A 15,987-nucleotide genomic window follows, 5' to 3' on the forward strand; every position below is an offset into this window, starting at 1 on the left:
ACAAAATCTTTAAAAAGTATAAAAAAAAATTCTATACCATTTAAAATATTGAAGTTAAAATTTCTATATTAAGTTTTAAAATATTTTAATTCAGAGATACCTCTGTTTTGTTCATTTTAAATTGTTGCCTATCCTCTATTTAAGATGTAAAATTATGTATGATACAGATCTCGTTGCAAACTCATTACCAAGTTTCACAAGGCCCTACATTGATCAGATTACTGCCTGCCCCCTTGTCCATTAGGCAAGCATTTCTCAAACGTTAATGGGTTTATTCTAACAGTCACTCATGCTGATGCTATTGGGTGAGGGATAGACTTTTTGCACTTGCTTTTCCCTCTGCCAGCAATACTACTTCTCCTCAGATCTGTGTATCCATCTAACTTTTTCCCATTATTTAAGTGTCAGTTCAGATGTCACCACCTGAGAGCTCTCTGACCACCCTAGCTCAAGTAGCCAGCCATCCCAAGCCCCTTTACTCTATTGCTCTATTATTTTGGCTTCCTTCATAATGATTATTTGAAATTGTATTAACACTAGAGGCCCAGCACGCGATATTGCGCAAGACCCAGACCCGCAGCGCCGGCAGGACCCAGACTGACTCCTCCCTGGTGACCGGTTGTGGTTGTGACGTCGTAACAGTGTCATGACCACAGGCCTTTTATGATATAGATATCTGTCTCCCATCCTTCCAACCTGAGCTAGGATGGAAGCTACACAAAGGCAGGGACTTAAGTTGTGCTCACTCTGGCATCTTCTCTAGAGCCTGTAAGAGCATGGCCTTGGTAAACGCTCAATAAACATGTCAGTAAATGAATGAGATCTAGTCATCCTACTTCTGCACTGATGCCCAGAAAGTTGAAGCACCGCCCCCTTCTACAGGCATAAGCACTGTTGACCCCTACACAATGCTAACGGAAGATTAGATAACAAGACTGGTCAGACTATTGTCCTTTGAGTATCTGTTTGAAGAACTTTAAGGAACAACGAAGTCTCTCTTTGTCATCATGAAACATAATACTTGCCTCTTCCCAAGGACACATCTCTAATCTTCTGAGGACCTCCCTTGTGTGGAGCTCTAGGATGTCTAGGTTAGAAGGTGTTCGGACATTATGATCTCGAAGTTTCCTCATCCTTCGTCGGGAATGGTATGGGGAAGTTGCTTCATTTGAGGATCGTGAAGCTGGACACTCTGTAGGAATTCCCTGAGATTTAACTGGCTTGCTGTTTTCCTCCTTTAAGAATTCAATTCAGAGTATTTTTATAATAAGGCTACATACATACCTAAGTAATCAGCCACAGAAATATTTTAGAAAAGAAAAACCATTCAATTTAATTATATAAAAAAGACCAAATAATAAGATAAACAGCTTTGCTGAGACCTTTATTTCCTTTTCTCCCCCACGAAATTATATACTATAAACATATTTCCTTGATTTTCAATATAATTTTAAAGGCTGTGTAGTACTTTGGTGTATACCTATAGTATGATTTACTGACCTAAAAATTACCAGGAGTTAGTCAGGCTGCTTCTAATGTACATTTTTTAAAAATATTATTTTTAAAAAATATATTTTTTTATTGATTTCAGAACGTCCCCTACTGGGGATTGAGCCTGCAACCTGGGCATATGTCCTTGACCTGAATCGAACCTGGGATCCTTCAGTCCACAGGTTGACGCTCTATCCACTAAACCAAATCAGCTAGGGCCCAATGTAAATTTTTTCACATACATAGTTGCAAAAATCAATAACTGCTTTTTAAAGCAAAGTCACACATCTACATAGTTTTGAAAAATTAAAATTCTATAAGCATATCATGAAAAGTTGCAATCTACTCTTCCCCATGCCAATTCCCATTCTCTGGAGGGAATGGGAATTATACATATACATGTAACAAATGTGGTAACAGATATATAATTTACCATTCTAACCATTTTTATGTACAGAGTTCGGTGGCATTAAGTACATTTCGCATTGTTGTCCAACTATCACCAGCATCTATTTCCAGAACTTTTAAATTTTCCCAAACTTAAACTCTGTACCCATTAAACAATAATGCCCCATTCCACCTTACTCCTAGCCCTAACAACCATCATTCTACTCTCTGTTTCTATGAATTTGACTGCTTTAGGAACCTCATATAAATGCAATCATACAATATTTGTCCCTTTATGACTGTCTTATTTCACTTAACATAATGTCTTCAAGTTCATCCATGTTGTAGCATGTGTCAGAATTCCCTTCTTTTATAAAGCTAATATTCCATTGCATGTATATACCACATTTTGGTTATCCATTCTCCCATGACATAATCTTTGATTGCTGTGAATAATGCTGTTATGAACATGCATATACATATATCAGCTTGAGTCCCTGCTTTCTATTTTTTCGGGTATATATCCAGCACTTGCAACTCCTGCAGCTGTTTTTGTTGTTTGGTTTTTTTCTTTCAGTTATTTGCCTCCGAATTTCTAAGTAACATTTATACTGTTATTTCTTGTTTTTTTACCTGTAGCTGTATCACTGAATTCCTACTATGCAAGATGAAGTAAGTCTTAATTCTGGCATCCTCTCCTAAATGTACACATACTTCCCCTGCCTTCAATATTCAATATTTAAATTGGACTCAATAAAAATTATTTACAACCCAGTGTTACATAACATTACTTTCCTTTTTATCCTTTGATTTTTCCCTGAGTTCATAACTGCCTCCCTTTCCATCAGCTTGTTTTCTAGTATGTACTTATCACTAATTAATCCCAAAATTCTCCACTGGAAGAATACAAACATTCAAACACATTAGGTAATTAATCAAATTTATATTTTTCTTTGGAGACATCCTCCTGGATGGGATTGCCAGATAAAGTATGAGGCATCTAGTTAAGTTTGGATTTCATTCTCCTGATCCATCCTGGACCGGCTGCTCTCTGCACCTGCACATATCATCACAAACCCTTCCTGACCTGCTCCCACTCCACCATATAACACTGCCACCACCACCACCACCTCTGACCTCCCTACTTTATTTTTCTTAATAGCACCTTGCCAATTCCTGATATAACAAAATCTATGGGTAGCCTCTTACTTCTAAGCTCCATTGCCAGGACCTTTGTTCACTGCTCTATGCCTAGCCTACCTGGTACAAAGCTGCAATAGGTACTCAGTATTTGTTGGAAGAATGAATTCCAGGGAACCTTCCTTTTTGGTTTACTCCTTCTTTCTTAGAAGAGCACATGGGCAGTACATTGTTTGAGAATTGCCTCTTTGACATCTTTATTTTACCATCATATTTGGTTTATGGCTTGGCTGAATACAGACATGTATGCTGGCATTCCCCAACCCCAGGATTTTAAGGACTTTGCTCCACTGTCTTCTAGTTTGCAGTGTTATTGTTGAGAAATTTTATGTTATTCTGATTCCCAATTCTTTGTAAACGACCCATATTATCTTCCCTAATGCTTTTTCAGATGAACTTTATTACATATGCTCTAAATTTGACCATAATGTGCCTTGGCTGATGTCTTTTTCACTTACTGTACTGGCATTTTGGAAGGCTATCAATTTGGGAAGATGTGTCCTTGAATTCTAAAACTTATTTGATTAGTCCTCTGAAAATCTTCTGGTTTTCTCTGTTATCTTTTTCTGGAGCTCCTATTATTTTGATGACGACTGTATAAAATGACCTTCTAATTTTTCTGTCCTATTTCTGTGTGTTTCTTTTTAACTTTATGGGAGATTTTCCCAACTTTATCTTCCAGCCATTCTACTAAGTTTTGTTTCTATTAATTTCTAATTTCCAAGAACTCCTTTTCCTTCTTCTTTGAATGCTCCTTTGTTGCACCCTCCTGTCCTTTTTTCATAGAACCAATTTTACTTTTTTCTCTCCTGAGGGTATCAATTATACTTGGGTTTGAGCTGAAGACTTATTTAATGATTGTCTCCTTTGAATACTTTTCCTTTTTCTGATTTATTTTTGGTCTTTGTCTTTGAAACTCTTATGGGCTTTCCATGTATTTTTAAAAGGAAACATTAAAAAGCTAATGATTTCAACTAATGGTGCTAAGAAAACGAGATAAAGATATGGGGGGAAATGTCTTTATTTATCTTATGCAATACACAAAAATTCAAGGCTGGCCATTTACCTAGATGCAAAAGCTTTTTGGGGAAAAAAAAAAGAAAGTATTTTTAAGACCTTGGGGTGGAAAAATATTTCTTAGGGAGGTCACAAAATAACACTAAAAAACAAAAAGAGTTGATAGACTAAACTTTCAAAATTAAAAGTTTCTGCTCATGAAAAGATACAAGCTGTAGGTAAATGTTAGTTATTTTATATAGATATGAATGATTGCATGCCAAATGACAAAGAATTTGTGTCCAGAACATATAATGAACTCCTACAAATCAATAATAAAACAATAATTTTTAAATGGACAAAAACTTAAACTTCCTAAAAGTATACAAAAATGATGTGCACACAAAAAGGTATTCATCTTTAATCTTCAGGAAAATGCAAATTAACACCACACTGAAATAATATTCCATATTCTCTAGAATAGCAAAAATTTAAAAGGCTGAAAACAACAAATATTGGTGAAAATACGAAATAACTACAATGCCTGCACATTACTGGTGAGAATGTAAAATGGTATAACCACTCTGGAAAACTGGCAGATTCTCACAAATTTTAAATTCACTTCCTATGGCTCAACTCTATTCTCAGGTATTTATTCAAGAATATAAAACATATATTTAACCCAAAAGAGATATAAGAATGTTCATAACAGTCTCATTCATAATGGCCAAGTCTGCATATAACCCAAATAGCCATCAACAGAAGAATGGAAGACAAATTGTGGCATATTAATCAATGGCATACCATACCACTCAGCAATAAAAAAGAACTGACAAACACAACAACATGAATGAATCTCAAAAGCATAATGTGAGTGAAAGAAGCCAGACACCAAAATAGTACAAACTATATGAATGTGTTTACCTGAAATTCAAGTATAGGCAAAACTAATCTATGATGATAATAACAGGTCAGAACAGTGGTGGCCTGTGGTAGTCAAAGATTGACTAGAAGGGGGCAAGCAAGAATGGACTTTCTGGGATGATATAAATGATTTATATCTCATTGGTTATACTGGAGTATTGGTTATACAGGTGTACACATTTGTCAAAACTCAAGTTTTCTTACAATTGTACATTTCACTGTATGTAATAAAAAGCTAATAGGGAACTCTGTGAGTGGGGCTTTGTCAACTGGTGGGTTTCACCGATGTTCAGTATCAGTGGATCTACTTCTTGTCCTGAGAGGTCCAGGCCAGACTGACAGTCTTTTAGAAGCCAAGTGGAAGAAGAAGCATTCACTATGCAGACTATCACTTAATCCTCGTTTTCAGTAAGATACCTATCTCCCTCACTGGGCTCAGTGTTCCAAAGTCCACAAGCTTGCCTTAGCCCAGTGGTTCTCAAACTTCTGGCCCTTTAAATACAGTTCCTCATGTTGTGACCCAACCATAAAATTATTTTCGTTGCTACTTCATAACTGTAATGTTGCTGTTATGAATCGTAATGTAAATATCTGATATGCAGGATGGTCTTAGGCGACCCCTGTGAAAGGGTTGTTCGACTGCCAAAGGGGTCATGACCCACAGGTTGAGAACCGCTGCCTTAGCCGATTTGGCTCAGTGGATAGACCGTCGGCCCAAGGACTGAAGGGTCCCAGGTTCAAGTCTGGTCAAGGGTGCATACCTCGGTTGCAGGTTCAATCCTCAGCCCTGGTCCTTGCACGAGGCAACCAATTGATGCATTTCTCTCACATTGACGTTTCTTTCTCTCTCTCCCCCTCCCTTACACTCTTTCTAAAATCAATAGAAAGTCCACAATCTCAAATTCAACTTCTCAAACAATTACACCTTTAGTTTTCTACGTGTGTTAAGGCAGGGATTTGGAGAGCAATTCATTTCTTAAATAGACCTTTAATCAATCCTGTTCAATCCTACCTCCACTCTCATATTGAGGGTCCTTCAAAAAACTCTGGAATATTTTTTTAAGATTCTGTATAAATAAGACCTGTTCCTGGTCTTCCCCCATTTCCCACAAAGGTTTCAGGTCTCTGGTCTGCTAAATAAGTCACCACTTGTACATTTCTTTCCAGCTTCCAAAATTTCGTTGGAATCTTCATCTCTATTATTCTCTCTGTCCTTAGAGATGTCTTTTTTTATTCTTTTTCTATCATTTTGGTCCCAAGCAGTAATAGTGGTAAGCACATATGTTTAATCTTCCAAGTTCAACTGGAATCCTCTTATTTATTTTATTAAAGTGAAACTGCTAGGTGAAGGGACATGCCATTTATTTATTTTTTTAATTAAATCTTTATTGTTCAGATTATTACATTTGTTCCTCTTTCCCCCCCCCCCATAACTCCCCCACGATTTTTGTCCAGTCTCTTCCCGCATCTCCCACACCCCTTTCCCCCCCAAGAATAGTCAGTCCATTCCCTTTCTAGGGACATGCCATTTAGAAAGCATAAACTAATCTGTACTCCTACTATCAAGGATAGACAATGGGATTTTATTTTTGCCAACTTGATAAATGATCATATGAAATCGTAAGTTATTTGGCAAAATGTGATTAAATACTTTTTCATATATTGAGATTATTTTTCATACTTTTATTGGAATGGCCATTCTTTTTTCTTCTTTAGTGAAATACCTATATATTTTCTTGGCACATTTTCTACTGGCCATCTTGCTGTCTTCTGTACTCCCTACACTTCAATTAAAAAAAAAACACACTATGTTTACTATTTTTGTCCAATTATTCTTTCAGGTATATTTCACCATTTAAAATTTATAATATTAATTTGAAGTTGACATATTTCAGAAATTTCATATCTCTGAAATTTCATTCAAGTATTTTTACTTCCCAAAGTAAAGATTTATAGTTTTTCATATAGACCAACACTGTCCTTACTTTGGGTTGTTGAGATTTATACAGATATATATTTGCATATATATGTGACTTTTGATTAAAAATCTGTATGCAATTACTATCATCTTTAAAATTAAAAAAAAAAATTTTCGCCCTAACTGGTGCGACTCAGTGGACAGAGCATCAGCCTGCAGACTGAAGGGTCCTGGATTTGATTCCGGTCCAGGGCACATGCCTGGGTTGTGGCCTCGATCCCCAGTAGGGGTGTGCAGGAGGGAGCGGATCAATGATTCTCTCTCATCACTGATGTTTCTATTTCTCTCTCCCTCTCCCCTTCTCTCTGAAATCAATAAAAATATATTTAAAATTTTTTTTCTACTGTATCTGAATATATTGAGAATTACATGAACTCTTCTAGTCAAGGATAGCAAATCCTTTTAATATTTCTTAGCTGTACCCCTTTCCATTCCCCAAACACAGACCTAATCTGAGCTGTTAAATTGAGTTAGCCTCCATTCCTCCACTTAATTTCCTTTCAGTTCAAGCTAAACATTAATAGAACCATCTTCTTAAATTAGTTTAATTAAAACCTCCTTTCTTTAATACCTAAAATAGCTCCTAAATGATTAATTAAAACACCTAATCTCATATTCTGTGGGCTTTTATCAAAGGGCATTTGCTTAACCAACTTGTTCTAATATTTCCAATCAAGCAGCTCTCCTTGCCCCACCCCACTAATATCTTCCTCTTTCCAACCCAGCTTCACCTAGCTCTACTCACTCACCTTACATTTCCTCTTTTCCTAATCACTAAACATGAATTCATCTCTGCACAGCTAAAATGAACTGGATTAGAAAGTTTAATTCTGTATTTTTTATTTTTGGAGTAACCTGAAATAACTTCCTTATTACTTCATCATGATACAACTCTCTAAATTTCTCTCTAGGACTTTAGAAACCTGGGAACTAGAAACTGTTTCTAAGACTTAGCTCACTGTCTTTTTTTTTTTTTTTTTTTAAGTGCATAAGAGCATTCAGAGGTTTGCAGTGTGGTGGTAGATCTACTGGTTTCTCAAAGCAGATAATAACCAAGAGTTTAGATGCCAGTTTGTACTCTTACCTCTATTGCTCGAATTACTTTAGAAAGTTCTTTAATAAGATGTCCAGGTCTAACATTGTCTGGAATTTCAAAGGCATGTTCGGATACAAGCTGTATTTGGATTAACAAAACAACCAAAGTTACTTATACTTTAATATGTAAAAAACTTATTAAGCCAATTTTGGGGTTCTCCAGATTTTATAGACACAGCCAAATACTAATAAGCCAGGACTCAGAGTTCATGTGGTTGGTGTGATACCTCCTAAGGTATCTTTATTAAAAGATCTTCTAAGGAGATCTTTATTAACTTATAAAATCCTCTTAGCTTGAGATAAAGATGGACTGGTCTCATAGTAAATTTTGCTTTATATTGAGTAGTAACCTTGTACTCTAGACCTCAAAAGACTACTATAATTAGTAAAGTAACTAATTAAAACTAACAATTAATTCATAATACATAAGGACTTATAAGGGGCAACACAGGCACTGAAATAATCCTAGTCCACTGGCGCAAGAAATGTGCAATGGAAGCGTAAGGGAAGGACATACCAACTCCAAAAGGAGATCTGGGACCACCTCTTAGAGAAGGAATTCAAATGCCAACAACTAGACCACATTTTAGTGAAAATGGAAAGCTCCGGCTTGAACTCTGCCTTCCTTTCTTTCCTTTTTTCCTAAGTCTAGCAGAGGGATAAGGGCATCAGCTTTGCAATTGCAGGGACCTAGATTTAAATCCTAGCTCTGCCGGGTCTCTTGGGCAAGTTACTTAAATTCCTTGAACCTCAGCTTCCCCACATGTAAATGGGGATTATAACAGCACCCAGACTTCATATGGTTGCTTTGAAGATTAAATTAGTTTATGGATATGAAAACTAAGCACAGTGGTTGGCACACTATGAGAGCTCAGTTACTTATTATTAGTCTACATTTACATGTTCATTTCTTAGTCAGTACCCTAAGTATACTTGAATTATTTCCTTTCCAGCTTTAAGAAATACTGAGGTACTTAATTCTCACAGAAACATAAACCATTTGTATTGCTGTACATAAAATGAAGGTTGTATATAAAGCATGGTTTCTAGTCCTTCTACTGTGGCTACTCCTGCCACACAGCTTGAGGACTCCATTTTCCTGAACTTACCATATAAAAAATAACAATTATTTCACCAAAGAAAACGACTTACTTCTTTTTTCATCCACAATTTTAAAGCAGTATGCAGTGCTTTCACGCCCTGGACTAGGTAAGTCTGAGGCTGGAAACCATCTTCTTTCAGTTCTGTGGGGATGGAAGAGGCAGGGAAAGGAGTTAAGTGTTTCAAAGATAAATGAATCAACTTTACATTTTGAGTAACCACCAAATATCAAACTGCATAACTTCCAAATTAACAGAAAGGGAAAAGGTTAATAAACAACTGATTGAAAAAGCAAAAAAACAAAAACAGAATTACATTAAGTGTCATTGTACTAAATGCTCAAGTTAAAAGAAAGCTCACAAACATAACATTGAGTAAAAAACAGGTCACAAAAAATGTCAGTATTAAGCTATTCATAGATGTCTAGAAATTAAACTATTTTAGTTTATGACATAGGTGATAAAGCAGAAAGGAAGAATTATCACAAAGGTCAGGATAATAGGTTCTCTCTTAAAGGGAAGGAGAGGGTGCAACGAGAAAAATAAGGAGCATGACTAGGGTACTGGCAAGGCTGTTTGTGCTCACCCTGAGTGACATGCTTATAATTCTTTAAACTGTAAGAGAGTGTATGTGTAGGCAATGTACGATCCATACACCTCACTATGGGCATGAAATAATTCACTATTGCAAATACACACCCACACCCACAAACCCAGACTCTTCTGGGTTTTTAAACCAAATTGATTATCTAAAATTCATATAAAATACATTAGATGTGGTCTACAACTCAGGCAAGTTGAAGCAAAAGTGAAAGATTTCTACTTCTGCCCTGTGGCTAATTTACTTACATAAACCTCAAACTGGTCACTTTTATTATTACTGACACTAAATTTAGTTAAGAGTTTCCCAATCCTCCCACATTTAACCTATCATATAAGCCTATAACAATCTAAGAGCTGGAAATAACAGGCTGCAATGGAAAGTTACAAGGTCAGGGATGAAAGGACAATATAAGATGGGGTAACAAGACCGCCATTCCTGATTCCAGGACGAGTGCGTAGATGTGGCACTGATATAATGGTCCTTTGGCTCTATACTCAGTGGGACTGAAGATACACTAGTAATGCCAGGTATCCTGTACTGACCTGGCAGATGAAATGAAAACACTTTAAAACCTGACCTGCAAATATCCTTTTATAGTAATCTTTTTTTTTTTTTACTTTAATGTACAGGATTATGTTTTCTAATCAGATCTCAATAGTTCTTAACTCTCAATGGACTAAAATAAAGGCTAACCCATTCTCAGACTAAACAATCTGCTGCTTATGACTGCGAGAACAGCAAGATTTTGTCTTTCAGATAAATTCTTAATTTGATTGGTAAACCCCTCTTAGACATTAGGGGAAAAGTATCACCTAAGGGCGTGTGTGTGTGCATGTGCATGTGTGTGCTGTTGAGAAAAGAAACAGTGATAAAAGTACTCTGAAATTTCCTGAGTTTTGAATTGCCAATCTCTAATCTGGAGGGTTCAGTTATTGGGTTTTATTTCCAGAAAACAAGAACATCTGTAAGTGTTTATGTATATATATCTAGGGTTCTACTTGGATAGGAGACTATGAACTTTAATGTCTAGAATTTTACTAGAAACTATAGATGGCAACCGTACGGTTCGTTGTGACATTCCTGCAGCCACCAAAAACACCTGAAAACACTGGACAAGGCGGAGACTCAGGATAAGGAGTTGTTTGTGGAGCAGAGACTGATCTGGTGCAGAGAGCACCTGTTCTTCCTCATCCGTGGGCTCCTATCTCCATCACAGACATTTGCACCACTGACATCTCCCTGTATGCTGTGCTGCAGGTGTGGGATGGGGTTATTATTCTTTCCTCCTAAAGACAGTGAGAGCTTTCATTGAGCAAAGAAACCATAAATAAGTTTTATCATTTGTCCAGCTGGTGTGCTCAGTGGTTGAGCATCGACCTATGAACCATGAGGTCATGGTTTGATTCTCAGTCAGGGCACATACCCAGGTTGCAGGCTCGATCCCCAGTGTGGGGAGTGCAGGAGGCAGCCGGTCAATGATTCTCTCTCATCATTAATGTTTCTATCTCCCTCACCCTTCCTCTCTGCAATCAATAATTTTTTTTTATTTTATCATTTAATTCTGTGCATGCTATCCTGGGAAGCAAGTTCTGGTTGTTTCTTTTCAGTTCACCTTTTATTCTCATGTAACTTATACATGGAAAAAGAAATATGTGTAGAATAGACTTTACTGTTTAATCTGCTTATATCTGTTTCTTCTGGAAGTTAATTGTAATAGTAGCACTATTTGCAAATGGACTGGACAAGTTAGACAACACAAAAACAGATGAACTGCATTCTCAAGGGCACAACTGAATGAAAAGCAAAAAAAAAAAAAAAAAAGGATAAAAGGAAATGTGATATGCAATTTCCAATTTGACTGCTTAAAGATTTTTAAACCAAAAGATAAAACACCAAATCTGAAATTCCACATAAAAAAGGTAGCTTTCAAGTTTAAAGGGATAACTAACAACCTCTCCTTTCCCCCAACAAAACCCCAAACATTTTTCTTCCACTAGACTCAGCCTGACATCCAGTTGGTTTGTATTAACAGGTGCCTTATACTGGCCAGCATAGTGGGCATAAAATGGTAATGGCACAGGCACTACCTCATTCTCTCAAGACATGAAAATTATGCCCTGGAGTTTTAAAAGCAAATATTTGGGAACACATCTATATATATATATATATGTAGTGTGTGTGTGTGTGTGTGTGTGTGTGTGTGTATATATGCGCCTAGATGACCGTTCAACCGATAGCTATGATGCAGAATGACCACCAGGGGAAAGACAACACACAGGCATGGAAACATGGAACAGACTGATGAATCTCAGAGGAAAGGAGGGAAGGGGGAGGGCAGGAAGAGATTAACCAAAGATCTTATATGCATACTAGAGGTCCGGTGCACATATTCATGCACTGGTGGGGTCCCTCAGCCTGGCCTGCAGGGATCGGGCCAAAACCAGCAGTCTGACATCCCCCGAGGGGTCCCGGATTGTGAGAGGGTGCAGGCCAGGTCAAGGGGCCCCTCCAGTGCATGAATCCATGCACTTGGCCTCTAGTATTACATAGTAGTCTTGGCTTAAACTGCATTCTTGCAGGCGAGACACTTTTACATGCCTGACAGTGTGTACAGGCCACTAGAGTCCCAGGTGAAATGAATATTCTCAACATTACCTGTTCTGATGCAGCTCTTCATATATCTGCTTTTTAAGGTTGCAGCGGTTGCCAAATGGTGTTCTGTGGACCACTAGTGGTCCGTGAGGTCCGAAAGGTTGGCGACCGCTGGACTAGAGACTCTACTTTGTTAAAAAGGTTCTTGGTCAAGGGAAATCATGCATTTTAAAAAATAACATAGGAGCAACAGCAACACTATACTAAAAAAGGGTCGCTATCACTGGCTTTTAGTGAATTTACAACAGCATGTATTATATCACACCACAAGATGGACAGATTATTAATTACCTTTCAGGGTTTCCAGCAAGTTTTTGGCTACAAACCAACATATGGCTTCAAAGAAAGGGAATTTGAAGAGATCTGGTGTTTTTAGCCTTTTTTCCATCTCATAACACCTGAATAAACACAATTTAAGAAATTTAATATTTATATTAGCATTTCAAAGTTAAATGAAGGCAACCAACTTAAGGAAAATAAAATAAGCAGGTTCTGACATTACATAATACAACAAGTACTGTATATTACATAATACAACATTTGGATAAGCCTGAATTATGACCTTATCCAGGTCAGACCTTAACAAATTTGACAGTATACTGAAGAATTACATTGGTCTTCAAAAAGATCAGACCTTGGGATTCTTATCCTAATCTTAACAGAAGGAATTTCACAAGGGTTCCACTATAATAAATAAGACAATATGTTTATAGGTCAACTCCATGTATTGAACAACCCACTCAGGTTTTCTTTAGTTTCTACCAAGCACTCAAGCTCAAGACCACACTTGGTGCCGGTCAAGGGGAGGAGATAGGAACCACAGCTTGCCACAGTGTTCGTCTTCTATGGGAGTCCTTGCAGCCATCCATACAGCCAGGAGCGACCTTTCCTCTGGGGACAGCTCAGGTATACAGAAACAAGATTCACAGCTGGCAGTGTGGGAGCTGTCCTAACTTAAAGCTTCATGCCTGGTAAGGGCCAGTGCTTCATGTAATAACTCCACAGACACATAACATCCAGGGTCCCCACGGGCAAGTCAAGCTACAAGATCACCACACTTAGGAAAGCCCAAACACATGGTTCCTACTAGGTTCTCCCAGTCCTGATGTGGTTTATCAATCAGGAGTTATTTCACTGTAAGCAGTGCTGCCTAGTAACATTCTCCTCTCATCAGGCTACCAGGGGCACAGAGTTAGCTAAATGTCAACTTTTCACACAGAAAGGGAAAGAGCTGTTAATCCTTTCCCCATGTAACATTACAGGTGTTCTGACAGCCATCTGAACCTAGGGTTGCTTTTCCCCAGCACCATAATTACACCTGAGATTGACTGGATTTAGTTCATCTCCCTCATTGTAAAAACAGCCAAGGAGAACCCATACATTTTTATACAATTTTGAAAGTTGGGGAGATATTTAGTCTCAAATTGAATAAATATTTTTTTAATTTTAGATTTAAAATGCATCAAGCTATCCTCCTGACAAAATTTTTTAAGACAATACTTTTGTTAAAAGTTCCTATTCTTGCCCTAGCCGATTTGGCTCAGCAGATAGAGTGTCGGATTGCTGACTGAAGGGTCCCAGGTTCGATTCCGATTAAAGCAGCGGTTCTCAACCTGTGGGTTGCGACCCCTGTGGGGGTCGAACGACCCTTTCACAGGGGTCGCCTAAGACCATCGGAAAACACATATATAATTACATATTGTTTTTGTGATTAATCACTATGCTTTAATTATGTTCAATTTGTAACAATGAAATTGGGGGTCACCACAACATGAGGAACTGTATTAAAAGGTCGAGGCATAAGGAAGGTTGAGAACCACTGGATTAAAGGCACATGCCCGGATTGCGGGCTCGAACAATGATTCTCTCTCATCATTGATCATTTTTATCTCTCTCTCCCTCTCCATTCCTCTCCGAAATCAATAAAAATATATATTTTTAAAAAGTTCCTGTTCTTAATAATTTCTCAGGGCCTATCTCCATGAGATCTCAATTACGGTAAAATATGTTGTTGAATTTAGTTTTTGAAACATCCTGTTTAAAAGAAAGGACAAAAGATCCTTTAAATACTGATGACACAAACCTGAGCTGCATGCCAATGTTAAGGTTGTGCAGAAAGTTCCCCCCAAAAGCCATACAATCCTGAGAAGTGAGCACAGCATGAATCCACCCTGAAATGGTTAAAAGTATATTAATCAGTGACTTCTCAATATTTAAAGCAAACAAATGTGATATGTACCTGTGAGATAAGAAACTCAAAATATCAACATCAATTTACTTCATACTCCAGTGCTAGAAAAGTTAATGTCTATAAAAGCTATAGATTCATTCATTCACTCAAATATTTAGTGAAGGCTTATTATATACCAGCTGTGTGCTGAGTTTGAGTAAATAAATGCATTGACCTAATTAGATAAAAAATTATGGTACAACATAGGTAAAGGCTTTTGTGGTTGTTGTTGTTTTAGTTTAAAGGAAAAACAATCCAACTTAATATTAAAGATTTTACTGTGAGACAAGTCAAATCTGGTTAGAAGGACACAAGCATATTTCCATTAAGTGACCACTGAGACTGGCTGATCATTTCACTTCCCTAGTATCTGAAATGAGCACTGGGGGACTAAGCAGAGGAGGATCAGTGGAACTCAACCAGATACCTGCTAAGAAGGAAAAGGTAGATTACCCACATTTCATTATGGAGGGTTTTGGTCCCATAAATATAAATGTTGGCAATCCAAATGATGTCTTATTTTCCTACAAAAATATTTTCAAAGAGGGAAACATTTCTGAGAGATGACACCTAGCTTTTGAAAGAAATGTCCATAGACTAAACATGGACTTCATGTAAGTATAAATAAATATATACATTTGCATGTAAAAATTAATTGTTAAAATAAGTCTCATTTTTTTTACATTTTTCATCTTTTAATCGCTCACTGTGCTGTGACACAGTATCAAAAAACTCCTCAAAGATTCACTTTCAAGTGGTGCCCTTTTGTGTACTCAAAGGCACAAAGCCTTGAGCTTGACCCTGAAATCACAAATTAGAAGTCTGTCAGCTACAAATCCTATAGATCAGTGGTTTTCATAAAGGCCATACTGCCTGTAGAGGGCATTTGGAAAAGTTTGAGGGCTTCTTTTGATTGTCACAATGATCAGGAGCCACCACTGTCAATTTTTGAGTGGGAGCCAGGGGTGCAAAATGCAGGACAGTTCCACACAGTAAGAAATTGCCCTGCACTACTCAGGACTTAGAAATTTCTGCTGGGCATTCATTTAGTACAAAATCTGACATGAATTATCTGAGCCTAGAAACTTCAACTCCATTATATATATATAAAAAGCCAGCGAGCTAATGCCGGAATGACTGAACGACCAGTTGCTATGATGCCCACTGCAGCCAGCGAACCGGCCCAATCGGGGGATGGGGCCAGCCGGCCAACCTCCCACGGCCCCTTCCCCCAGCCAGCCCCACCCCTGATTGCCCTCTCCCCCCCCGATTGAGGGTGGGGTGGCCGGCCAAACCCCCCGCGACCCCTCCCCCTGGATGATCCCACCCC

The 15,987-nt window shown here is 37.7% G+C and overlaps 1 protein-coding gene across 3 annotated transcripts in view; it reads right to left on the minus strand.

Annotated features, from left to right (window-relative positions):
* The window catches only part of KDM7A (lysine (K)-specific demethylase 7A), a 74,175-nt gene that overhangs the window by 15,975 nt on the left and 42,213 nt on the right, over nucleotides 1–15,987 (minus strand). For all 3 annotated transcript variants that reach the window (XM_014546723.1, XM_014546724.1, XM_014546725.1), the window contains 5 exons: nucleotides 14,511–14,598; nucleotides 12,719–12,825; nucleotides 9,224–9,315; nucleotides 8,061–8,150; nucleotides 1,026–1,235 (listed from right to left, as the gene is read on the minus strand). In XM_014546723.1, the coding sequence (XP_014402209.1) occupies nucleotides 1,026–1,235; nucleotides 8,061–8,150; nucleotides 9,224–9,315; nucleotides 12,719–12,825; nucleotides 14,511–14,598 (587 nt within the window). The remainder of the gene's footprint in view (nucleotides 1–1,025; nucleotides 1,236–8,060; nucleotides 8,151–9,223; nucleotides 9,316–12,718; nucleotides 12,826–14,510; nucleotides 14,599–15,987) is intronic.

The sequence above is a fragment of the Myotis brandtii genome, unplaced genomic scaffold, assembly GCF_000412655.1.
Source record: "Myotis brandtii unplaced genomic scaffold, ASM41265v1 scaffold455, whole genome shotgun sequence".
NCBI classification, from domain to species: domain Eukaryota; kingdom Metazoa; phylum Chordata; class Mammalia; order Chiroptera; family Vespertilionidae; genus Myotis; species Myotis brandtii.